Below are 27,616 nucleotides of genomic sequence, written 5' to 3' on the forward strand. Positions count from 1 at the left end.
CTTTGTTATTTCGTGAGGATGGCATAAGGGAACTCTTCTCTGCCTTCCCCGAATCCCTGGTGAGAATGATGTAGCCATTCTCACCCACTTGCTCCGTATCTCTGGTGGGAAACCAAGCAGTCTCCCTCTAGCTCAGAGAGGAGGGTGGGCCCCATACCTTCGAGTTGACTCGCTGCCATCAGTCAAGGCCTACACTGGGGGGAAACAGATTCCACCTCTGGATCGCCCAACCCGGCTTTACTGAATGAAATCGCACTCAACTGGTGGTTTCTTGTGTCTATTTTCAATGTGGTTAGAACCCAGAGAGGAGGACGGGTATAATTAGAACCTCCAAAACCCCACCAGATGGTTTTGCAAGACCTCCCCTTACTTCAAAGAAGCCCAGGCAAAAGGAAATGGGTTCTGCTTTTAAAGGCAAACACAAGCATGAAGGAAAAGCAGAAACTGGCCTCTCTTGGAAAGCAATCTAGTTCTAGTTAACTGTTCTATTTTCGTCAGTGCATTTAGATATTTGTGTTAACTCACATCACGAATGAATAAATGCCACCTACAATTCTTAAGCAGGCTTTCTGTAGTAGCAAAGTATCCTAAATGGTAATCAGGTCACTACGATGCCAAAACCCTTGTGTTCATCGATATCAAAAATACAAGCAACACGGGACCAAGCAAATAGGCAAAACCAAGCAAAGGACAATCATTCTTAAGTTTTCACTCAAACTTAATAGACTAAGAATTGCCATCTCAGAGCTCATGAAAGTCTGAGCAGGTGCAGATGCTATACAGTAATACTTTCATTGGTGCTAGAAGCACTGAACTACTGCAGGGGTCACAGGGGTCACTCCCAGCTTATACTGTGTTATGAAGTTATTAACCGTGTGATTTAAATGTCCTCATTTCCATGTGTGTGTGCCCTGTCTATAGCCAACACTCCACTAGGTAACTTAAAACAAAATAGGAATTTATTTACAATAGCAGATGTCAAAAATAACAGGAACAATATATAACAAATCCAAGACTTACTTTTATGGAAAAGGCAAACAATATATACACAAAAGACAAAACAAAACCCAAAAGGGTAAACTTAATTTTGACCTTATCTAAACAGCTACAGAATGTTGACAAAATGGGTTTTCAGATATGAATTACTTGAGTAACGTTGGGCCAGTTCATTCAACACATACACACTTTCCAGCCCTTCTCTTTTACTTGCTGAATCTTCCTCTGAATTCTTATTCACCTTTGAGGAGTGTAATTTAGGGGAAGCCATGCAAGATTTATGAAGTGCAGGCTATTTACATGGGGACTAAAGGATTTACTTACTGATCGGCAGGCTCACACTTAAAAGGGGTAAACCCAAGGTATAAACTGAGACCCATTTCGCTCTCAACTGCTTATTTCTGGCGCACACGCATGCGTGTTTCTAATCTTTGAAGTTCCTCAAGTGCTCTAAAATGGTGTTTCCCAAACTTGAGCATGCATCAGAATCACTTGGAAGACATGTTAAGACACAAGATCACTGACTGGGTCCCGTGACCAGTTTCCTGTTTCAGTGGGTCTGAGAATTGGGCAGCACTTAAAAACCACCGCTCTGAAACAGCACCCCTTTAAAATTTTGAGTGGTCATACTTCTTACATGAATCTTAGAATTGGTGAGAAATAAAGGAAATTGTTAATAAGATTCCCAGAAAACAGAGCAATACACTGCCTGGGATTACAGACTTGTATGATGTTATCTGTGAGGACTTCTATTACAACTAAGTTTCTCACAGCATGCTGATTTTTGTCAGATTTATGGCTCTGGACAGTGACATTCACCATATCCTCTTGATCCTTTACTTCAAGTTTTGATTATTTACTATTTCAACTATTAGGCAAACATATATTCCTATGTAGTTGAAGATCAACAGGATCTCATCTTTAAAAATCAATGACTCAAATCTTTTTTTTCTGGACTCCTGATAACTTTTGTCTAATTTCTGACTTTTATTATGACAATGACCATTCTCTAGTATGTTAGTGTCTACTAGAGCCCTCCAAACTGGGCACATAGGGGTAACCCTAGGGCAGGGCTTCTGCTGTGGAGGTGGGGACAACCCCCACTGATCCAATGTGCTATGGATTAATACTAAAATGAACTTTAAGTGCTCTCAAAAACCACTTTATGCAAGGGAAATTTATCTCAGGGGAACTGGAGATGCTAATAAAACAAATCCTTTATGAAGATAAAAGAAAAAAAATAAATTTCAAGGACATGCTCATCAAAGGACTCACCAATCACCTCTTAACTTCTCTGAAATATTACTTGCAAATTCGCAGGGCTGAAATATTATCAGTATTTGCACTCAAGTCACAAAATTCAAAGCAATCAAGCATTTTGATTTCCACTGCTGCGTAAAAGGAATTAAGAAATGGGGAAATGAAAATAATCCACTGCTTTTGATGTTTATTAGGTTTACAAAAACTGTACATTTTTTTTCTTAAGAAAAAGCATTAACTTAGTACTGGTATCAAATAGACTAAACATTCAGTAACAGGAAAATATTCTGATTTTTATTTTTGCACGTTATTCTCAAGTACACAATTACAATAATGTCACACATCCCTATATGATTTTCTTTTTATGTATTTTACTTTTTTTTTTACAAAGTGTACAGAGGGAGGGACATACAATATTTAATAGGGTATTTCTACAGAACAATAACTTATATTATGTCCTTGTAAAAATCTGTACCTCTTTAAAACATTTAACTGAAACATCCTTTTTTTAGCTTTGCTAATCAAAATTGTTTTAAGAAGTAAAACTAGGTTGTAGCTAATGTCAGTACATAACAGTGACTACAATTTCATTTTCTCTTTATACAGACAAATACATTTTATCATATTCACTTGACCAAACCCTTAAATACCTTTTAAAGGTTTCAATATTGTGCTTTAAAAAGAAAAGAACTGTGTATGATTCCAGACTATGTAAGAGAAATATAAAGTGTGTAAAATGCTGTGTTCTTCATCTTTCAGTTTATTTAAAAAAATATAGTTAGATGACCAATTATATTTTCTGTATTAATTTTACAGATGTTTTAAAAATTAATAAATTTCCACTTTTATTTCAATGTCTTACCTCTGGGAAAAATTCAAAATAAGGGAAATTTTTAAAGGTTCTCACAAAAAAAGAGACAGAGCTTTTAAGAACAGTACTGCAGGGCAATGAATCACACAATTTTAAGTTACTTTTTTTTAAAAAGCACGTTATAGAGGCCAAGAGGGCACAGGAGCTCCTGCTGGGACAGGCCCATGCCTTGGTTTTGACTGGCATTCAGGTTGGAGTTCATACCAGCTTAAAGTACTTGATTTAGAACTGGACTAAATCAATCCAGCACTTTAGAGGCTTCCCAAACACCCGAATATTTAGATTTCTAACCCTATAAACTCTTGAATACAGATATCAACGGCAAAGAGAGAGATGATGAGAGGTAAAAACCCAAAAGCACAAAGAGAATGGAGCACCATAATGAAGTGGCAAGGCAGGTATCAAGTGGGAAGAAAAGTCCTAAATCTCCCACGGCATGCCAGGTACTCATATGTGCTGACAGCCAATTTAAGGACCCCCCAAACTGTCTTCTGTTCTCCAAAATGTATCGTAACATTAACTGCGATCCTTTTATGAATTTATAAATCTGAGTCAGACTATCTGTTTTAAAAAAGTTAACTCTCAAAGTAAAACAAAACAGTGAAAGACTTGGTGATGTTCCAAATAAGGCCTCAGATTTTCCTCATGCACTTAAAACATACCTTTATCTTATGTTCTAATCAAAGCCAACTTGAGCATTAAGTTTTTGAAAGTTTCCTAACTATAACTAAGAAATAACAGAGTAGGCTGAACTTGCCAAGTGTAAATTAGCACCCGATCTCTGGTACATGGAGCCATAGCTTCTTTAGTCTCCCTCACTTGGTGACAAAGAGTCCCCTCAGGGGCTTGCTTCTCAGAGAGAACTGAGGAAGATCTGTCTGGATACTCATTAGCTTTTCAGAAAAATATAAAGGCATGGAGCTGAAGTTGTATGAAAACATTCTATCTAGAAACATCTTAACTTCTATTTTTCAATTACCAAAGATATTTAAAAGAAAATACCTTTACTCTTTAAAAATACTAGTGTCCTTATTTTCCTTCTAATTCTTCACCTGAGTAGTCTCTCTGAAGAGCATGATTTACAAAATGCTCTCAACATCCCTGCATCTTTCATGTTATTGTAAATTTAATACTTTTCATTATAGATTTTAAACAACTACTACTTGGGGTTGTGTGTATAAATATGTAAAATAAGCAATACACACAGATACATGTTTGTTTATATATATATGTGCATATACATATTTCAGGGTACATTTACATATATAAAGTTGTAAAATTCCTATGAGCCACAAATTACCTCTAGGAGATTCCAAAATGCAGTCCTCAATAAGTCTCATTTGTAGCACACAACCATTCCAAGACAAAGCAGCACAGACAGAATAATCAAAATACAACAGGATCAAGCAAAATTTTTCAATAAAGTTTTCTAAAACTTTGCTATGCTGACAAAAGATGTCAATATTCCAAAGAAAGCCCCCCCAAAGGTATATTTTGTCCACTAAACAAAATGAAAAGTAAACACAAACCCACCCACTGTTCTTTACTCAGCAACGCCAGGGATGCAAAAGCTCAAATGGAAACTTTCATTGTCATGTGGTCTAAAAAGATTAAGCAAGACAAGTACATGACTTCCATGTTAGCCTAATTAGAGGTGACTGTTAAATCTCCCATTTACGTTAGTAGATGTCTCTGACAATTTTATTGTGAGAAATTGATGGGGGAAAAAATAATTACTCTGAAAGTAATCATGTTGACTCAATCTAAAGTTACCCTAACTTTAAGTTAAATGGTCTTAAGTAGAGTACCATCAAGGTAAGCAAGGTAAATATTTAAATAAATATAAAACTAATAAGATAGAACATTTCAGTATAGAAGCAAAGATTACTTCATTAAAAGCAACTTGCTTGTTGCTGCTTCTCCCCATTGATTAAACAAACTGAATAGAATTCAGAACACACTACTGAACAAAATGTAAAAAAAAAAAAAGTCAACTAGAAGCAATATTCTATTTGTACACAGCATAAATCAATATACAGTATTGTATGTGAACGAGACTGATTGGCTTTCAAATGAATTTTCTGCTTCGAGGCCAGCATCCACAAACGTCTGTAGAAGTACTGTTAGGGCAGACCCACTTCTTTATGATGCCGCATTATGTGCTGGTTCTTTTCCGACGGTCTCCGGAACCCTTTCTTGCAGTACTCACAACGGTGAGGGTAGTCTTTCGTATGAATGGAAATAACATGCCGTTTAAAGCCTGAGGCATCTGTAGTGCTATATTCACAGTACTCACACTGATACACTTTCCTGCCACTGTGTGTCTTCATATGCTTTTTAAGCTCATTCTGTTGCCTAAATCCCTTTCTACATCTCTTACACCTAAATGGAAGGTCTTTTGTGTGAACCGAGAGAATATGGCGACTTAGAACAAATGGATCTGCAATCTTAAAGTCACAGTGTCTACACTGGTGCATTTTTTTACCCTTGTGGGCAGCCACGTGTTTCTTGAGTTCTGAAGGCCTATGAAAGCCTTTATCACACATGTCACACTTATGGGGGTAGTCCTTTGTGTGCACTGAAATTATGTGTCGCTTCAAATCACTTGAGTTCGAACTCTTGTGGTCGCAATGCAAACACTGGTGTGTTTTGCTTTCTTGGTGAATAAGAGCATGTTGCTGCACCTCTTTGGTATCTGAGAAAGTCAGAAGACAAATGTCACACTTGAATGGCATCTCTTTACTATGCTTAGTTTTTACATGCGTTTTCAAGTTAGAAGAGTCTGCAGACCTGTATTCGCAGTACTGGCATTGGTACGGCTTCTCCCCGGTGTGGATTCGCATGTGCTTTTTGAGCTCTGACGGGTGACGGAAACCTTTACCACACTCCACGCAAATATGAGGGAAGTTCTTGCTGTGGACCGCCAAAAGGTGACGATTCAATAACCCTTGTTCAGCTGTTTCGTATTCACAAAATTTACACTTGTACATTTTGTTGGCTCCTTTTTCCTTATGCACCATTTTGTGAGTAAACAAAGCCCCAGCATGAGAGAAATGCTTCCCACATTCATCGCACTCGATGGCCTTCTCTGTCTTGCTGGTCAGCTTGTGACTCTCCAGGTGGTTGTGTAAACTTATCTTCTTGTTGGTAGTGTAATCACAGTCAGTACAGCGGTACTTCTTCTTGGCAAGGTGTTCGGGATGGTTTTTCATGTGCCTTTTCAAAAACCCTCTGGACTTAAACTTTTTCCCACAAATCATGCAAGGGTAGACGGTCAAGGGATGTCCATCAGGGCCAATTATTATTGCTAAGAAAGGAAAAGAAAGGCGCATGAGAGATCCAACCAAGTTCTGTTTTGGTTTCTTTAAGAATTTAAAGGGTGTGTTCTGAATATTATTGGGCAAGTCTTCCTAAGTTCATCTATTTGCTAATTAACATTCCTTTTACCATTTTTCAACATAGGAGATACAGCAACCTTGTCATAAAGAGGAACCTGGTCTGGGAACTTCATTCAGTATGACTGTACCAACTTCACTCCCTCCAGTTTAAAAAAAAATAAAAAATAAATATGTAACTTATATAAACTAGTAAAGCTATTATCAATTTAGATATCAGTGGGAAATTATTCATAAAAATAAAGTGTCATAATTACAATTTCTGCTTTGGTTATTAAAAAAAAAGTTTTATGTCAATTTACAATAAAGCTTAAATGGGCCTACAAGAACAGACAGGAATATGTCACATGAACTGAAGTACCTGTCCTGCTGCTCTGTAAATTATGTTTCCCTTACGCTGCTGACACAATCGGATTCTTTAAAAAATTAATGCTTGTAACATATTTGAGGGATTTCTTTTCATTTCCACATAAAAATCACCCAAGTTTTGAATTATTTTCACCCATGTTCGATCCATTCCGTTTCTTTTTATCCAAGAAAATCATTCATGAATATCACTGAATTCTTAAAATTATATTTTCAACTTCGATACACAAAGCTACATGTGGTCTAGCAGCTAAAATGCCATCACAACACCTTTGTGGATACATACTAGTTTCATCTGAGAGCTCGCAAAGCACGCTGCGCTGTGGAACTCGTGTGCCCTCACCTGTTTGGTACTGCCTGGAATCAGGTCTTCTCCTTTTCTTTGGTTTTTGTTTAGCCAGTCTGCCGAGCCCAGCAGACTCATCTATGTGCAAGAGGGCACTTGCAGTGCCATTCCGGTTTTCAATTCCATCAGAATTATTACCTAACGAATGCGCATTAAAAAACAAAATTATACTGTATTATAGATTATAAAGAATTAGGGATTCTTCATTAACTACAACAATAAAACGTAAGCCATGATACTCATGAATGACAGAAATTCCCCATTCTAGGTAATGGGTTTCATGACCACATTTATTATAGTGAGACCGGAAGAAATGGCCTAGCTTCCAAATCTAAAAAACACGTCAGCATTTTGCCCCATGGACTCCCTTATCTCCCCAAATCGAAAAGGCATGGGCCAGATAGATATAAGCAAGATTAAAGTTTCAGCTTGAAAGACTGTGTGCTGCTTACAAGTACTTCCTTCTACACGCTACACACATGAAAGAAAATCCAGTTAAAAATAAAGACAAAAAGTAGACTTTATAATCTTCTTCTCCTGTTCAAATCAAATAACCATTACAGGACACTGGCATTTCAGATTTCTGAAACCTAAGACCACAGAAACCGATTTCTCAATCATGAATTCACGTTCAAGAACCAACTCAATCCTAAGAGCTGCTATGCGACTTACCGTAAGCTGCTGCCCACGCTATTGGCATGAAGGTTTTGATTTCATTGTCATCGATTTGCTGTTCATGTGCGGCGGCTGCTGCCGCTGCTGCTGCAGCATCCTCTTCTCCTACAATCACTTCCATATAAACTTCATCAGCAATTTCTGCGACATCTAAGTAGAAAATTATATAAACTTGTGTGACCAGGTTTACAGAGATCACAGGGAAAGATACTGTCATTTGAATTCAATTAAAAGACAAGTAGAAAGAAGACTCAAATGTTATAAACCTAGAATATAGCTTTCACATAGTAAGCACTCAAATATTTGAACGAATCATTCATTGCTTGGTTTTCACCATAATTCAGGTTTTGTAAAATTATTGACACTATTCGTTTTTAAAGCAACATTCTTAGAATAAATAATGAGTCATCGATGGTTCCCTTGGAATATGGCAACATAATCATCTCTACAATAATGCTTCTTGTTTCCTTTAAACACTGGCCATATTTAAAAAAAAAAAAAAAGAGCTACAGGAACATAAAATTTTCTCCCACAAAAAGGCCACCTACTTACTTAAATCTTCATCTTCTTGCTGAGAGTCATTGACAGTCATATAAACCATCTTTTCCCTTGGCACACGAATACTGCTATTCTGATCAAGTAGTTCAACTCCATGGTCATTCTCAGGCTCACTCTCCACAATGTCTACGGTGCCACCTATCAGGGAAGATGAGAGCTCCAAGAATTTATGAGAAAACTTCACTTCCACCTATTTCACTGATCACATTTTACATACTTTTCTACTGCTACACTGAAATCCTTGCTTAAAAGTTATCTTCAAAAAACGTTTCAAATGTTCTCAATCTAACACACCCAAAAGTAATCAGGTTGAAGTGTTTGGATCAAGATATGTAATGTGTTGAAGGTGTCCTCTTACCTAAGTCATCCTCTCCAGGGTCAGCTTTAAAAATGTACACCTTGATGACTTCAGGGCAACTGCCATCCACTTTACAAGGATCGATTTCCGACTCTGCATCCAAGGTCATTCCAGAGGTACCACCGTGTTCTATTTTGCCAGCATCGTCCACTAAAAAGGCAAGAAACACATTACAAATAATATTAGTAGGTATTTAAATGCTACCATTTTCAAAAGTCTCTTTTACAAATATAATCTTCAACTGGTTCACATAAAATTGAATGATTTTACCTAGACAAGTAGACACACGGGGCATGGTGGGAAATGTGGCAAATGGCTAAGCCAAAGCCTGGTCACAAAGGGCCTTGTATAACCAGGCAGAGAAGCTCAGACTTGATCCTGGCAGGCTGTAGGTTTCTCAATCTGGTCAGTTGTCAAAATCTCTGAAGGAACTTAAAAACACAGGCTAGTGTCCAGCAGTTCTACAGAATCAGAATCTGTAGGGGTGGGCCTGATATGGAGGCAGATTTAGAGGTACCTTGCCCTAGGGATTCTGATCAGTTTTGAGAACCTCTCCTGTGGGTGATGGGTCACTTTTAGGCCAAGCAGTGACAAGGTGAGATCACCACTTTTTGCTATACCATGCCAGCCTTGAGAAAGGTGGATCCAAAGGGGTTAAGACATGGAGCAGGGATACCACTTCTGAATCTATTGAAATGCGGCAGGCGACAAATGCAGAGGCAGTACAGACGGGGAAGAGGGCTATACTTGAAGCATATCCTAGGACTAAAATGGCAGGACTTGATGCTCAACTGAATATTGAACATGACAAAGGAGCCAAGGATAACTATGGGATTTCTGATTTAGGTGACTGAGTGACTGGGGGAAGAAATGTTAAGAGAAATGCGGAAAAGGATCTCTCTTCCTGGATGTTTAGTTAATTAAGGTCCAAGGAGTAACATCTCTAGAAGCTCTCAAAGCTGGTGCCTGTCCCTATCCCTCTGTGCTCCCAGCACCCTTTGATTGTTTGACTGTACAGTGCATTATATTATCTTCACCTGGGTTTCCCCCCCCCCATCTTTCTCATTAATAGAGCAGAACCTGTATTTTCATTATTTGGTCTTTTAAGACAGAGTCTGGTGGTAGTAGATTCTCAGCATATTGATGAATCAACAATTCAATGAATGACAGACATAAAATCAGTTGCTGGATATTCCACTCTGAAAGCTAAAGGCTGACATAGATTTGGGAATCATCAGCTTCATGTTAACCAAGCATGAAATCACACCGTGGGAACCTGCAGTGTGAGGCAAGAGTGGGCTGAGAAAATCCTGGGAATGTCATAGTCCAAGGGAGAAACAAGAAGAGTTCACACTACACAAAAAAGTTAAGCTAGAAATGCTGGTGGAAAAGTCATAAACCAAGCTAGAGCGTTAAAAGGTCCAAGAATCCTAGCGAGACCCACAGCAATAATGCAGCATACATGCAAGGAGTTACTGGAGTCACCTGGAAGTCACTAATGTTCCTGGTGACAAGTGGTGTAGTGAAGGCTGTACGGGGGTCACATGTGGACTGAAGATTCAGTGGAAGTTATGAATGTCTTGAAGTCTAATTTTATTATTTTTTAATTAATCCCCACCAGTAGATATTTTTTCCTTTTTTTTTTGGAGAGAGAGTAGTAGAAGGGAGGGAGGGAGAGGGGAGAGAGAGATGGATATGAAAGAGACACATCGATTGGTTGCCTCCTGCACACGCCCCAACCAGGGCTGGGTATCAAACCTACAACCCAGGTACATGCCCTTGACCAGGAATCGAACCCATGACTCTTTGGTGCATGGGCTGATGCTCTAACCACTGAGCCAGGGCAAGAAGTCTAATTGTAAAGTGAATAAAGAGGCAGTAACTAGAACAGCTGCAGGGTCAAGGACTTTTCTGTTTAGTTGATAAAAATACTCATGCATGCTCAATCTGTGGAAGAAAATATAACAGAAAATGAGAGGTTGAAGCCAGACCTGGTGAAATTTCTGGATCAAGATCTCAAAGGAAAAGGAAGACAAAATTAGGTGCAAAGATAAAGGAATTTTCCTTAAACAGGAGAAATATGCTATCCTTCTGAGACCTGAGGAGGTAAATATGGATGAAAACATAGCTACACTGTGTTTACGAAAAGGGGACAGTTGTAATGCAGAAAGTTGGAGGAGTTCACAGCTGGCGGCTTCAACTGTGGAAAGAAAATAGGAGGAAAGGACTTGGTTACCAGTGAGAAATGGCAGACTAGGTTAAGAGCTTAAGAAGTCAGAAAAAATGACTTGATTCAGAATAAGCTTAATGATATAAGGGGTCAAAGAGACCAGCTGGTTAAACTCTGCGGTTTAAAAAAAACACAGAGGTTCTCTAAACTCTGAACATAACTACCTAAATTCAAGTATCCTATGTTTTATAAAAATGGTTTGGGGCAGGGGGGGATCAGTACTATGTCCTTATTTCCAGCCTAATGTGTACTTGCCCTGTTTCAAAGCTGAATATTTTTATGACATACCCACACTGCCTGAACCAATGTTATTTTCTTAAAGGTGGCTTTGAAATTTTAGGCTGAGATAACATTAGAAGGCTGAAGATCTCACCAAACCAGCAGGAAAGTCCTGAGTAAATTTATGTCTTCAGAGAATTCATCTGTGACAGGTGATATTGTTGATGAAGCTTGGCCTCTTTTGGCAAGGTCTGTCCAAACTGATTCTAACAAGTACTAGAAGATCAAATGCCCTTGTGTTTACAAAGAACAAGGTCAGACTAGCTGTTTTTGCGTACATTAGTTTGTCGGTACTCATAAACCTTTGATGACTGGAAAATCTAATCATTTCTGAGCTTGCAAAATGTCAGGTATTTACCTGTGACTTGAACTAAAAGACTTTTCTGTTTGCTTTCATAAATGTGTGGGAAACACATTTCAAATATACAGGCTTACCTAAGCCAAGCAAAGCGATTCCATCATTTGACAAAAGTAGAATTCACCTTCAGATTTTCACCTTGAGAATTTGCCCCACTAAATCAACCTATGAAATTATTCCAAATGTGAAATACTACAGAAGTGATTTGTTTAAAAAAATACCTTGATGGTCCTGTTACTCAAAATTTCAGTCTGATTTTAAGGCTACCATTAAAAATGAATTTCTAAAAACAGACAAAGACGGCTTCGATAAAATTGAGTCATCATATGTATGATTTCTGCGTAAGTGCCTTCTTCTAATGTAGTAATGAAGAACTAGTGTTTTAGAATAAGGCCTCTCCAAAACAGAAGAGCATCATTTCTAAAAATTAACACTATTTCTCATAATAACCACCATTTGCATGACGTTTCACAATTTCCTTAGCATTTCTATGTACTTTTATTTATTTGATGTTCATCTTTTCCAGAGAAAGAAATAAAGACTCTGAGATGATTTGTGACTTGCTCAAATCAGTGATAAGTGAGAAGTGGGAGACAGAGTAAAGAGGTACCTACCTATCTTTAGAACCCAGACCTTTATTTTCATCTTCTGATATTTTAAGAAATGTATGTTCACTGTATATAATTTAGTATTTCAAAAAATCACCAATAGTCCCACCAACCAGAGATTCCATCATTGTGTTAGTAAATTTCCTTCCCGTTTTTTTTCTATTTTTAAAAAAATAAAATTGGTATCACATTTTCTTCAAGCCTTACGGAATAATAATCTTGGTATCATCCAGCATTTTAAATTTCAAAACTGAAGAAAAATTTGACTTAGCAATGATCTCATTAGTAATAGCAAAACTATAACAAAATAGAGGCATACTTTACACTGCTTCAAGGCAGCTTCAGTAAAATCTCCTGAAGATGGAAAATTAAGGGATGGTTATTTGCAATGCTAATAGATGCTACGGAGTCTAAAAATATAGTTCATTAAGACTTCAGAAAACCCAGTAGTTCCTGGGAAAGAAAAATTACTTGGGGGTAGAGGGAGATACACCACTTCAAGCAAATTACTTGTTAAAGAAACACTGATCTAATTTAAAAATCAGCAAAACTAAGCTGATATGGACAACATTTGATGGAGAATCTATATAATAAGAAATGATGGTGGTTGTGATAAATGGTAACACCAAACATTTACCCACTACGTACCACATGCCAGACATGATACTAAGACCTTAAATATACCATTTACTCTTCACAACCTTACAAAACAGGTGATTTTGTTTTGTTATTTTCACCTCTAAATTTCAACGCAGATTTCATTAAAATTTTTGCCAAGATAGAAAAATACATGGTATTGGATTGCATTTTGTGTACATTAGCATCATAAAAAGAGACATCACACCAAAATACCTTAGTCTCTGCTCTCAGTCAGCTTTCTTGAAATAAAGATCCAGTCACCTTAATCTCTAGCAGGGAATGGTGCCCCATTTCCTACCAAGTAAAATACAAATTACAGTCTAGCAACTGAACTCTGACCAAATTGCTTTCTGCCTTCACAGTCCTGTCTCCCCCAGCAGCCTCAGACTATCCCATGTACCCTGAACAAAGTATGTTTTTATTTACATTCCTTTATAGTTCCTGCAACACTGCTTTAAAATACAGTTTACTGTAGAAATGATACAGCTTATTATATAAGTATTTAAAAAGTATAAGAAGAAATTAAAATGTGCTCAAAATTCCACTATATGGAACTATCAATAAAATTTACGGATTATTATTCCGACCATTTCTGTGCACATTTGGAAATAAAAGGATGGGAGATAGAATGGACAGGTTTGTTTTTTATTGAAAATTGGATAATGTAACATGCTATTTGTAAACAAAAATTATTATATTAGAATTTACTCGAACTTTAATTCCATGGTCAATCCCATCCCCCACCTCTCTTTTTATTTCATCATACTGACTTGGCTGAACCACCAACTTGACTAAATGCAATTTACCTGTTTCTACACCAGCACCTGTGCAGCTAAATCTGGTTGGAAACACACAATTGCTGATGTTTTCACTCTGAGTAATGACCCTGAACCTGCAGTGGGCCTTTTCTGCTACTTTCCACCTCTCCTATTCTCCCCATTCTCCTCTCTCTTCAAATTATCTAATACCACACCCCCACCCTCCCTCTCCATTGATCTTCTTACCTCACTGGAAACTGAAATAATCAGAAGAGATTGACCCACTACCACATCTACTCACCTACCAACAACTAAAGTGGCCTGTAACCATTGCCAAACCATCTGCACTCCTAACTCAATACCCCTACATACTCCCCCTACTCCCACCATGGAGTCATTTTCTTTGACATACAAACAAGCTATTCTTTTCCTACCTTTAAAACGAACAAAGCCCTAGCCTGGTGGCTCACTTGATTGAAGTGTCGACATGTACACCAAAAGGTTTCGGGTTTGATTCTAGACAGGGTACATACCTAGGTTGCAAGTTTGATCCCCAGTCAGGCAGGTACAGGAAGCAATCGATCGATGTTTGTGTTTCTCTCTCTCTTTAAAATCAGTTAAAACATATCCTCTGGTGAAGATTAAAAACAAAACTCTTGATCCCATTTCTCTGCCACCTCCTTTTCTCTAATTCTTGTCATTCCATATCCTCTAAAGTCACTTCAATCAGGCTACTTCACCAATATTGTTCATCAAGGTCATCTGTTCTCAGCCTTCATCTGACGTGGCCTAGGGGCACTCTCCTCTGTGCTTCACTTTCCCCACTTGACTTCCAGGACCCAAGCTCTAGGTTTCCTCCATCCTCACTGGCCCCGCCTCCTCAGTCTTTGAATAATGTTGCAAACCCTAGGGCTTAGTCCTTGGTCTTGGGTTATCTACAATCACTCCTTTGGTAATCTCATTCTGTTTCAGAGCTTAAATTTCATCTATATGCCAATACCTCCTAATTTTGCATCTCCACTGTAATCTTGTTTACCAAATTCAGATTTGTACATCTTTGATGTCTAGCAGACATCTCACAATTAAGTCTCTGCTCAAATGTCATCTTCTCAGCAAACCCTGACCACATTTGTAACCCAAAACCCCTTTTATACTCCTTTTTGTCTCCCCAAGCACATATCACTTATATTATTACTGTCACTTATGTTGCTCTTCAGGAACCCTCTTTCTGGGGTTAAAACTCCATCTTATTTTTACTATTTAGCCTATAAAAGATTTCAAAGATTTGGTTATAATTTGATCTCCTTTAATTCTTGAAACTTTCCTGGAGAGGTTCAAAGGTTAATGAAGTTAGCATCATTCTGTAGATGAGGAAATTAAAGGATCAGAGCCATTCAAGTGCCTGTCCTAAGTTACAGTGATTTCCAGCAACGTGTCCAGATACAATTAATGAAAATATTTGCCAAACTGCACTGAATTGGTCTAAAGCATACTAAATTAAACCTAGTTAACCAAGAATTGATTTTTTTTCTTTTTTGGTTAATCCTCTCCTGAGGATTTTTTTCCCTGTTGATTTTTAGAGAGTAGAAAGGAGGGAGAGAGGTGGGGAGGGAGGAAGACAGGTGAGGAGGCAGGGAGGGAGAGAAAGAATGAAAGGGAGAGGGAAACATCGATGTGAAAGATGCGTCAATTCGCTGCCTCCCACATGCTCTCTGGGGATCGAGCCTGCAACCCAGACACGTGCCCTTGACTGGGAATCGAATTCAAGACCCTTCGGTGCATAGGCCAAAGATCCAACCATTGAGTCGGACCAGCCAGGGCCCAAGAACTGATTTCTCAATACTACAAATTCAAGGGAAAAAGGAATGATTATTACAGTCCCACCCTGTGCTTGCCTTTACCCAAGAATTCCCAGATGGTACAACAGGAAAGTTTAAGTGAAGCTAGCAAAGAGTTAGTTTTGCTAGCCCAATGGATGCCACTGACAGACTGCATAGAGGATAACAATGGCTAGCACTTATTGGCAGCCATACTCTGTGCTGGACGCCTGGTATATGCGAACTCTAATTCTCATAACCAACCTACCGATTGGGTAATATTGCTGCCATTTCACAAATAAGGAAACTAAGGCCAAAGAGAAGTCAGTAACTTGCTCAAATCCCTGCAGCTCACAGTAGTAAGCAGCAGGGCTGGCATCCAAATAAAAGGCTGGCTGACTTTAAGCTGCAGGCAGTGCTTCCATACACCATGTTGCTTCTTTAAGGTGTTGAAAGGAGGGGCATGTTCTCTCCTTCCTTCTCTTTTCCCTCCCCAACCCCCATTATCCCACACAGTAATCACAAATCTGTTCAAAGGGCAAGTTGTTGGATGATTTTGTATATAGGTCTCAAGCAGATTGACAAGGCCAATCTGAAGAGCCAATTGCTTCTAAGGCTAGACCTTTTACCCAATCTTTTTTATGGTGAGGAGAGGGGAAGACTACACATCTTTGCTTTATTTAAAGCACTTTATTCTTGGTACAAATCTAACTGACATCAGATTAAACGTTAAACTGAAAACTCTTAATTCATTTAGTATTGATTTCTAAATAAATCTGAGTGCCTACAGTAAAGACACAATAACTTTAGAAAGATTAACAGAAACTTTTTGTATTGTGTAAGAACAAGTTTAGTTTAACACATCTCTAAAAATATTCTTAGTTCACTAAATTAGACTTTTTTCACATTCTAGAAATAGTCCCATGTAGATATGTATTTTTAAAATTCTAAAATTTTATTCTGTGGTTTACCAAATGATTTCAATATACAAAATGAAATTGACCAAGTGCCTATATAAAAATAATGGTAGGATATATGCAATAATCAGCCTGTAGAACAAAGTAATAAACAAATATTTTACCATGTCTCATGCTAATACCCCTTAAGATCATTAGATTCTCAACCATTAGACTATATTGATCCTCAAGAGTTCATGCAGTCAACACAGGGGTTTGGATTTATTTATTCATTAATTCCCTGAACCACATGTCTACTATGATCCAAATTATGTTTAATTAGGAGCTAACATTAGACCAACTGGTCAAAACACCTAAACTAGAAGGCCAGGGCCATCATGTTCCACATCTGTAGGGGTGCCATTCACACTGTAGCTGGAAAGCTGCATGCAGCCACCCTGTAGACAGATCTCCGGCACGTCTAAATGTGTTCCTCCTCTAGTAATGGGTTTGCCATCTGCCCAGATGCACAAGCCAGAAACCAGGAAAGGAGTTTCAAACCTTCCATCCTCCTCCCCAACCCTAAATTTAATCCAAACTGTACTTCCTAAATCTGTCATGAAGCAGCTTCCGCCAAACTCTACTGATAGAACCTTATTTCAAACTATCATCATCTATTTTTTTACCTGGACTACTACAATCTCCCATAGAATACTTTTTGTTTCTGATTTTACTCTTCTCTTGTCTGCTCTCCATATTGCCACTATTACCTTTGTATACTATAAATCTAAGGGTTATTAGTAATCTGCTTAAAACACTCACAGCTCCCCATACATCAGAAAGGTAAAGCAGACTTCTTCTTATATTCAAGGGCCTTTATGATTTGTGTCCTATTTTGCCACTCTTCTCATCCTTCATTCTCCTCACCAAAGACATTATTTGCACCCCAAAGAAAGTCTCTGAACAAAGACCTTTCATCACATCTCCCTGCCTTTAAATATGTTCTCTCTGCCCTGCCATTCCTCCCTCCTCAGCCACCCACTGAACATTTTATTCATCCTTCAAATTGAGTTCACCTCAAATTATTTTTTAAAGATATAATAATGGTATTTTTTTTTAAAAACTTCATCTTTGAGAAATACATATGAATGAAATATGTGGAATTTGCTTCAAAATACGGGAGGGAAGAAAATGAATACGAGATATGAAATAACTTTAGTCATATCTTCAGCCAAGCTCCCACAGAACTTTGGATTATGCTTTCACTGCCTTGAGCTCACTCAAGTGTACCAAAAATTTCTCATCATTTTCTTCCTTAGTGCTTCCAAAATACTTAGTATACCCAGTTATATATATTTTCACACTCAACTATAATTACCTGTTTCTGTTTGTCTTCTCTCCAAGACTATGAACCCTTAAAAGCCAGAAACTTTTCACTGCTTATCTCAAACAGCTAGCAAGGTTCCTAGCTTATCATGGCTGATTAATAAGCATTTTTTAATGAAGACATAAGAAAAGTAAACATAGGTAAGGGTAAAAATAAGTTTAGATATGATTCATTTTTCTCATATAAGCATAAATTTGAAAAAAATAACATTTTTTAGGTAGAAAAACAATGGAATAGAGTGTGGAGGCTGTCTGGGTGGCTTCTGTTAAATGAAGTAACTAAGAAAATGTTTAAGCCTCCTCCCCAAATTATTTCCTAACATTGTTGAAATTGGGTATTCAATAATGTACATTTTAGTAACCACTGAAATTCTATTTGCCTCCTCCATCAACCAACAATCACTATTTATCCCAAACTCTACTGCTTTGTATTAACTTTACACACACATACACATAAACACATACACAAACAAAAAAGGCAGTATGAGAATGGAGTAGACGCTTTGTTTTTTCCTTTTTGTTTTGTTTCTTTTTTCTTTCTCTTGTTTTTGTTTGTTTTCTTCTTTTTTCTGGAGTAAGCATTTAGGAATAAAACACATTTGATTTCAAATCTTCACCCTAATGCTAGCTGGATATGTAACCTTGGACAAGTTAATTAAACTGAGCCTGTTTCCTAGTCTGTAAAAATGGTGATAACACCAACATTATAAGGTTATTGTAAGGCATATATACATATATACATATATGTATAAAGTTCTGGCACACAGATTCTATTTATTAAAGGTTTACTATTATTACCTATTTTTATTACCAACTTGTTACAAATCTCCAACTAAATAATCTTTCTTGGGATAAAATATCTTAAGTTTTAAAAAATTTGAAAAATTGTCCATATTGACTTGATAACAATCCTAAATGTTTTTCTGCTGAAAAGAAGCTTTATTAACAACAAACCTTCCCAAACAGACTTAATTATATCTTCTGACAGAAATGCCAATTGACTCAAGGGTCCATAGTAGATGGATCTGATGAGTCTAAAAGCATTTGGCACATATTACTACCTGAGCTCTTCCTTTGAATTATTAATTCAAATGGACTTATATTATATATATGCCATCCTAGACCAAAAGTGTAATAAGCATTAGTTAAGAACTAACTAATCTAATGATTTATTAACATTCAGCTTTTATAAAAACAGTTGCATATTACAGAAAATAGTGTTTTGAATACAAGTTTATCCTAATGAAAAGTCATTGGTCTTAAAATAGAAAAACAACTAAATGGAGAAAACACAGCTATAGTACTATCATCAAAAAGTTTTAATAGTCCTGACCGGTTTGACTCAGTGGTTGGAGCGTCAGCCTGCAGACCAAAGAGTCCTGGGTTTGGTTCCCGCTAGGGGCATGTACCAAAAAAAAGTTTTAATAAAGCCCTGGCCAGTTTGGCTCAGCAGTTAAGAGTATTGGCCCGAGGATGGAGGACAGAGTGGTTGCGGGTTCAATTCCCGGTCAAGGGCATGCACCTGGGTCACAGGTTGGATCCCTGGCCCAGTTGGGTCATGCAGGAGGCAGCCCATTGGCATGTCTCTCTCACATCGATGTTTCTCTCTCTCTCTCGCCCCCACTCCCCCCCCCCCTTCCACTCTCTCTAAGAATCAATAGAAAGATCTCCTTGGGTGAGGATTAACAAAACAAAAAAAAGTTTTATTAAAGTTATGGTCTATACAAAGTAACATTTAGAATTTTATTTTATTTTATTTATTTATTTTTTAAATATGTCTTTTTTTTTAATTTTTTGTTTTTGTTTTTGCATTTATCTTGAGACAGAGCAGGAGGGAGAGAGGGAAGAAGAGAGAGAGAAACATCGATGTGAGATAGGCACATCGAATGGTCGCCACCTACACAACCCCAACTGGGGCCGGAGACAAACTGCAACAAAGGTACATGCCCTTAGTGGGAACCTCACCCAGGCCTCTCTGGTCCGCGGGCTGATGCTCCAACCGCTGAGCCAAACCAGCCAGGGCGACATTTAGAATTTTATAATCAACATGTTAATGGTGGAATACTTTCATTTAACCAAACTAGTTTAAAGGTGTTCTAAGCTTAAATTATTTGTGACAATTTTTGTTGTCTTTTTTTAAAAAAAACTGTTTAAAATAACCGAAAGCAATATTTTATTAAAATGTGTATTAGAAATGAAGCATGATATTGGTTTATATTAGAATAGAGGCTCTCTGGCCAAGGTTTTTGGCAGAAGGGAATCTCATGCTCCAGAGGCATATTAGTTGTTTCCTTTGATATTACGTAAAAGGTAGGTACACATACCCAAGTACCCTTGTCTTCCATAAGAATGCATTATGGCCCTGGCTCAGTGGTTAAAACATCGGCCTGGGGACCAAAGAGTGGCCTGTTCGATTCCGGTCAAGAGCATGTACCTCTGGTTGCAGTTCAGTCCCCAGCCCTTGTCAGGGTCATGCAAGAGGCAACCAATCAACATTTCTCTTTCTCCCCACCCCCCACCTCACTCTATCTAAAGATAGATGGAAAAATATCCTCAGGTGAGGATTAAAGAAAAAAAAGAATGTATTATGTTGCCACCACTTACTAATTCTGCTAATCCTTTTAAAACTGAACCATGCATTTTTGCCTGGACTTTCAGTTTCAGGCTTTAATATTTAGGGTAGTAACTTTTGCAAATTCACTACCCACTTTTGACAAAACTAGTATAAAGATAGACATACAGCCCTGGCCAGTCTGGCTTAGTGGTTAGAGCATCGGCCCACAGTCCAGAGAGACCCAGGTTCGGTTCCCACTAAGGGCATGTACCTCTGTTGCAGTTTGTCCCCGGCCTCGGTTGGAGTCGTGTGGGTGGCAACCAGTCGATGTGTCTCTCTCATCAATGTTTCTCTCTCTCTTCCTCCTTCTCTCCCTCCTACTCTATCTGAAGATAAATGCAAAAAAAAAAAAAAAAATAGACATACAGATCCGTGGAACAGAATTAAGAGTCCAGAAATTAACCCCTTACATTTACAGTCAACTATTTTCAATAAGGCCCTGGCCAAGTAGAGTGCCTGCTGGTTAGAGTGCCATCCAGATACACCAAGGTTGTGGGTTTGATCCCTGGTCAGGCCCCTTACAAGAATCAACCAATGAATTGTATAAATAAGTGGGACAACAAATCGATGTCTCTGTTTCTCTCTCTCTAAAAAAAAAATCAATAAATAAAAATTATAAAAAATTTTTTCACTAAGGATGCCAAGAACATTCAATAGGTAAAGAACAGTCATTTCAACAAATGGTATTGGCACAACTGAATATCCACATGCCAAAGAAGAGTGAAGTTAGCTCGTGACCTCACACCATATACAAAAATAAACTCAAAATGGATCAAAGACCTAAATGTAAGAGTCAAAACTATAAAACTCTTAGAAGGAAAAACAGGTGTAAATCCACATGACCTTGGATTAAACAACAATTTTTTAAAAAAACCTCTTTATTTTATTTTATTGATTTGAGAGAAACACTGATTTGTTGTCCACCTATTTTATTTATGCATTTATTGGTTGATTCTTGTATGTATCCTGACCGGAGATTGAATCCACAACCTTGGCATACTGGGCCAACACTCTAACCAACTATGCTACCCGGCCAGGGCAAGCAACAATTTCTTAATATGACACCAAAAGCACAACAAAAAAAATATAGAGATAAATTGAACTTCATCAAAATTTAAAACTTTTATAAACTACAACAGCAGCTTGTATGCATCTGTATTTCCCCCCCCCCAGGATGTTAAAATCTATATAAATTAGCAGAAATGCTGGGCCTAAAAGAAAAATGACTATAAATGAGATTTTTAATGAAAATTTTACAAGTCTGAACTCTAATACAAGAATCTAGTATACTACATGTCAACTGTTACTAAGGCAACTTGTCTTTTTGATGACTTTCTTGGAGGGTTGAACTTCTTAAAACAGTAATAAAGGCAAGAGAAAGTGTGCAACTAAATGCCAAACCAAAGCTATGCATTTTACTCCTTAACAACCAAGTTTAAGAAGAGGGCAGAAAATGGAAAGAGAAGTCATGGGGAACTGAGAGTGGTTTCTCTTTAGTACTTTACCACATCCTCTTCCCTTCATGAAGCATGATGAACCCAACACCCTCCTTTCCCCAGCCTTTGCCCCTGGGTTGCCTGGTCTTGCAACAGAAAATCTGGCAGTGTATTTATAAACGGCGTTTTCATATTAAACAGCACATCTTACATACAAACCTAAAAGACTCCCATCTCAGCTGGCCCTTCAATGCAATTCAGCAATCTATCTTGTAAGTTCTTAGCTTTGTGCCCTGGCCCATCCCTATAAGATGAAGGTTTTTCAACCCTTTGCCACTATCCTTCAGCTTTCCGCCCAGCCTCTACAGATTCTTCTATATTAACAAACAGGTGAATATGCTGCAGAGAAAATAGCTCCCAACATTAAAACACTACTTTTACTTTCTACCCCTGGCTCTCCAATTTCCTCCTCTCAGGTAATGTGACAAGGCACCCCATCTCCCAAGGTAAAAATCTTAGGATCCTTCTTGAATTCTTTTTCCCTCAAATATTTACCCCTATTCTCTCTGTCACCAAATCTCACCCATTTTACTTCCTAACCTCTCTTGAATTCAGCTCCCCTTCTTTGTCCCCACTACCATAAAAGTACTTAGGATCTTCTTTATCTCATACATGAACCATTTCAACTATTCTCTGCCACTAATCTCTCCCTCACCTATTCTTATTCCATATTACCACCAGGATTATCTTCCTAAAATAATTCAAACTTGAAATAGGATACCATATTTTCTCATCAAATTGGCATAAACTAAAAATGAAAATAATACCCTGTGTTGGTCAGAGTGTAGGGAAGTGGACATTCTCATAAACTTGGTGGAAGTTATATTAGGCAAAATACGGAGGCAATTTAACCAGATTTGTAAATGTGTATACCCTTTGATCCAGTAATTTTATTTCTAGAAATGTATTCTAAGGAATTAAACAGAAAGTGCACAAAGATATACAAGTACATTGTAAAGTTCCCATCATTCCCAAAAAAGGCCGGGACCTTTATTACATACTATACCACTTGCCTAGAATGTCTCTCTCCCATCCATGCCCTTCTTCATCATGAAAAACTAGAACTCATCTTTGAGTTCAAAGGTCAGCAACTCCATCCTGTCTCCACAGCAATTTAGTCACATCTTTGCATCATAGTGCAACCTACCATTCTCTCCTGCAGCAGACCGTAACCTCTCCAAGGACAATGGTTTTATGTTGTTGTTTTTTATGTAGCCATATCCGTATCTGCACTACCTACAACGTCTGACACACAGTAGAGGCCCAATAAACAACATGCTGAATGAAGGCGTTTTCTTCCTCTTTACACAAAGAATTCCAAAATCTTAAAAATTTTTTTAAAGTATTTCCTAAAATGCTGGACTCCAATTTATGTTATATTACATTCCTGTATTATAACAGGTATTCAAGCAGAGAAATAGTCTTGTGAATTTATGTAAGAAATTAGTTTATGGGTCTTTGTTTGAGTTTAGTGCCTAAAGGCATAATAATTTCCATACTGGGTCAGAACTGTGGTCTATCCAACTGGGGACTTTATATCTGAAAGTGGTACCAAGAAATATGTGTAAGAAGACACAGCGATCCTCCCAGACATTAAATTAAACATTCAGAGGTGTGTTCCAAAACACCTTACTTTTTTCTTCAATAACCTGAGTCCATCATACTTGAAATCATGTTTTAGAATCATGTGTTTCAATGCTATGCCAGAGTTCTTTTCCATGCTATCTGTTATATAAATAGTATTTTATGTAAGCACATAAGTATTACATAAATAGTAACAAACATGCATATCAAGAATATAAGTAGTTCGGTTATACATTTTTTTCCAATTTGAACTCCTTTTGTTTCAATAGGGATCCTAATGCTAATAAAGGCTGGTAACAGCCTAATCACATCCTTCACGATTTCACAAAGTTCAGTTCTATTCCTCTACGTCTTTGTCTTTCTAGACTGAAGAAATCTCATCTTTCTATTGCGTCCTTATGGAAAAATGACTCTTTACTCTGTACAATTTTACTGTCTTAATTTTGAGTTTTATAGGCTCCAAACTGAAACAACAATGCAGGAAAGTCTATGAAATTTACTTTTATAGAAGTCAAGAAAATTTCACCTCTCATGTAAGTTAGGAAAGACAGCCTTCAAAAATACTTTTGACACTCATTGTACCCCAAGACTTACAGGAAATCATAAGGTAGTCCTCACAGTTGCTCTTGTCATCATCTTGCTGGTCCACAGGAATCCCGTTGGCATCTATGACTGCTTCAGAGGCACAATCGGCTACCAATACTTCTTCTGAAACTACATCAGTTGTCAGAGGATCAGTGACGATTTCTGCCTCAACTACACTATCATGAACCACATGTTCAACGTGTCCAACGTCAGACACATGTATAGATTCACCTGTCAAGACGTGTTCTGGTATAGACATTGATGAAGTAATATCGGAAGCTAAAACATCATCTGGGACTGTGCAATGTTCTAAAGAAACTTCTTCAGTTACATCTGAGTCCAGTACTTGCTCAGGAATGATGACCGTTTCAGATACATCTGCTTCTTCCATGATATCTGGGCACTGAACATCTTCTATAACAACGTCCTCGATAACATCTTGGATTACAACTGAGTCTGGGTCATCAGGAACAAAGTTATGCACAGTTATGTCTGAATCCACAACATCTGAAACAAAAACGGTTTCTTGTACTTCCACAACAATTTGATCACCATCCATGTGTGCAGCATCAGTTCCTTAAAAAAAAAAAAAAATTAAAATCACAATTTCAACTAATGTAAATATTATTTAATTTCTATCAGGAAAACAGACTAGCTCTTCAGTTTTCTCAAACATTCAGATAGATTAAAGAAATAAAAAGGGAATCTATTTTTGATATCAGAAATAAAAATTTTAATAAAATAACTTTTATACTTATCCCAAATCAATTAATAGATAATAGAAAAACTGAGCAACTGAGGCAGTCACAAAAGAAAAATATTCATAAAATTCTAGGCTCACTAAAATTAAACACATATGCATAAGTACTTAAGAGATGATTATAAAAATTTAGTAAACAACTTTTTTTCAGCAAATATACAATTTTCCTTCATTATAAGTGTTTTTCATTTCTCTCCCATCTTGCTCCATCTCTCACTCCTCAACTCATACTTTATCTTCTTTCCATCTCTCCCATGTATTTCTTTTATTTCCCTTCCATTTTTCTCCTCTCTCCCCCTTTGTTCTGGTACAATATGCCATCAATATTCTATACTTATGACTATGGAAATTTAGAAATTATCCTCTGAATCTAGGATATAAAAGGACTGGGGCATAAATAAAAGAGGGCTAGGGCAGGGGCTGGGTGGAGGGGGGCCAAAGGAGGGAAAATGGGGGACATCTGTAATAGTGTCAACAATGGAAAGAAAAAAAAAAGAGGGCTAGAAGGCCACAGTTAAAGAGGAAAGGCAACTGGTTAAGAAGCCTCTGTGGATAGATAAGATGAACAAAGTGCAGCTGCTCATGAGCAGTGGAAGGTGAGGTTAGCTGGAGTGGGGCCTGCCCCAACTTCACCAGGGTACTCTGCCTCCATCCAGCCTCCTTGCATTGCCCCATTCCCCAATGGCCCCAGGCAGTTCTTCAGATTATAAGAAACGCTACTCTAGTCCACTCTGCAGTTAAGAATAAAGGTACAGGGTTGAATCAATTAAAGCCCAGTGAGATTAAATGACTTCACCAAGATCACACAGTTTGTGCAGATTATGGTACTCAGTAAATATTACTCTGAATAAATGCCACAAATGACACGCCAAATCATATAACGTAAGATAGAATAAAACAAATCTGGTATCTTGGCTCCTGGTCCAGAAAAGCAAATGAGGTTTTATAAAAGTCTTAGCTAAAAAGCAATTCATTAAATTCATGTTTCTGGATATGACTCAGATCAGGTTGAGTCCAAGCAGCTGCCTAACTCAATGATTCTGTGTATCACCGTCCAGGCCCTCAGAGAGACACATGGCTTTGTTTAACAAACACAATGATCAACAAGGGCCAAAGAACCTTTAAAAATACAGGAAAGCTTAAAGCCAATTAATATCTATTTTAATTACATCTATAAAAAACAAAGTGTTTGCTTTAATTTCTATAAAACTTCTACCAAATGCTTTTATACTTACTTGTTTTCAATATTCTCAACATTACAATCAAGCAGATCACTATAATCTCCATTTTGCAGATATAAAGATGAAGCATTTAGTGGCAAGAGTAATAGTTAAAAAATCTAAACCAGAGAACAGGGTTTGGACACTTATTAGTTTTGTGACCTTGGGCAAGTCATTTAACCTCTGAGTTTCGGTTTCCTCATCAGTAAAATGAGGACAGTAGTATCTGCCATGCATACCTCACAGGACTGTTGTGATGATCAAATGGGAAATGTATGGGAAGTGTTCTGAAAAACTGTAATGAGAGGTTTCATTATTATTAGAACAAATGAAAATGGAGGCCCAAGCAGATTAAGTGACTTGCTCAAAGATAAACAAACACCATAAGTGTTAACAATCAGGGCTAAAATGAAATAGCCCTTCAACCTACCACTTTAGCCCATGACCCAGGTTTGCTCGTGACAAGATTAAACTACCAAATACTGTACATATTTCCTCAAAGAGCTTCATCTTTCAAACATGTTAATTATACATGTTCTAATGAAAAAAATTTATAGATTTATATTATTATCAAACAAAAATTACCAAGCTTGAGTCAAAGACTATCCCAAATTGTTAAGAAAAATACACATATCTCCCCCTCAACACACACACACACGCACAGGATTTAGATTAAAGAAATTTAAAACCTGCCCTGGCCGGTTTGGCTCAGCGGTTGGAGCGTCGGCCTGCGGTCCAGAGAGACCCGGGTTCGGTGTCCGCTAAGGGCATGTACCTCGGTTGCAGTTTGTCCCCGGCCCTGGTTGGTCGTGCGGGTGGCAGCCACTCGATGTGTCCCTTCACATCGATGTTTCTCTCTCTCTCTCTCTTCCTCTCTCTCCCTCCTGCTCTATCTGAACAAAAAATGGAAAAATGTCCTCGAGTGAAGATTAAAAAAAAAAAAGAAATAATGCCCTGGCCGGTTTGGCTCAGTGGTTAGAGCATTGGCCTGCGGTCTGAAGAGACCGGGGTTCGGTTCCCGCTAAGGGCATGTACCTCGGTTGCAGTTTGTCCCCGGCCCTGGTTGGTCATGCGGGTGGCAGCCACTCGATGTGTCCCTTTCACGTCGATGTTTCTCTCTCTCTCTCTCCCTCCCCCTCTATCTGAACAAAATATATATATTAAAAAAAATGTCCTCAGGTGAGGATTAAAAAAAATAAATAAAGAAATAAAGAAATTTAAAACCCACTAATATTTAATTTCCTGATAATAGTTAATTGCTACTTCTTTAATACACTGCAATATGATTTTAAGTCTAACAGAAAACTCATTAATACTTTATTTATAAGGGTAGCTAGCTAGTGTGATATAGAACCATCTTGTATCATAAAACCTAGCATAATCACTTACGATGATAATTGGAACCATGGATAACCTAAATTATGAATAATTTTTTTCTATTTTTAGATCATAAATTTAATTTTCCTTGTATAGTTTGAGGAATGAGGTAAAACTCTGTCTTCCTGAAGCAAAAGGCTCCTCTTTCTCAACCTGTGAAAAACAGGATTGTAAAAGTAGGATG

The 27,616-nt window shown here is 37.7% G+C and overlaps 1 protein-coding gene across 10 annotated transcripts in view; it reads right to left on the reverse strand.

The window, feature by feature from the left end:
* Window positions 1-902: 902 nt before the first annotated feature.
* Window positions 903-27,616, reverse strand: part of ZFX (zinc finger protein X-linked) — a 45,968-nt gene continuing 19,254 nt past the window's right edge. For 4 of the 10 annotated variants that reach the window (XM_036270331.1, XM_036270333.1, XM_036270330.1 and 1 more), the window contains exons 3-8: window positions 24,085-24,651; window positions 8,826-8,975; window positions 8,462-8,605; window positions 7,907-8,059; window positions 7,232-7,372; window positions 3,109-6,434 (exon numbers count right to left, since the gene is read on the reverse strand). In XM_036270331.1, the coding sequence (XP_036126224.1) occupies window positions 5,251-6,434; window positions 7,232-7,372; window positions 7,907-8,059; window positions 8,462-8,605; window positions 8,826-8,975; window positions 24,085-24,651 (2,339 nt within the window). In that variant the 3' untranslated portion in view covers window positions 3,109-5,250. Of the gene's footprint in view, window positions 6,435-7,231; window positions 7,373-7,906; window positions 8,060-8,461; window positions 8,606-8,825; window positions 8,976-13,152; window positions 13,234-14,131; window positions 14,751-24,084; window positions 24,652-26,294; window positions 26,351-27,616 lie in introns of those variants that run through there. The other 6 variants (XM_036270335.1, XM_036270334.1, XM_036270338.1 and 3 more) reach the window with 5 other exon arrangements.

The sequence above is a fragment of the Molossus molossus genome, unplaced genomic scaffold, assembly GCF_014108415.1.
Source record: "Molossus molossus isolate mMolMol1 unplaced genomic scaffold, mMolMol1.p scaffold_m16_p_2, whole genome shotgun sequence".
NCBI classification, from domain to species: domain Eukaryota; kingdom Metazoa; phylum Chordata; class Mammalia; order Chiroptera; family Molossidae; genus Molossus; species Molossus molossus.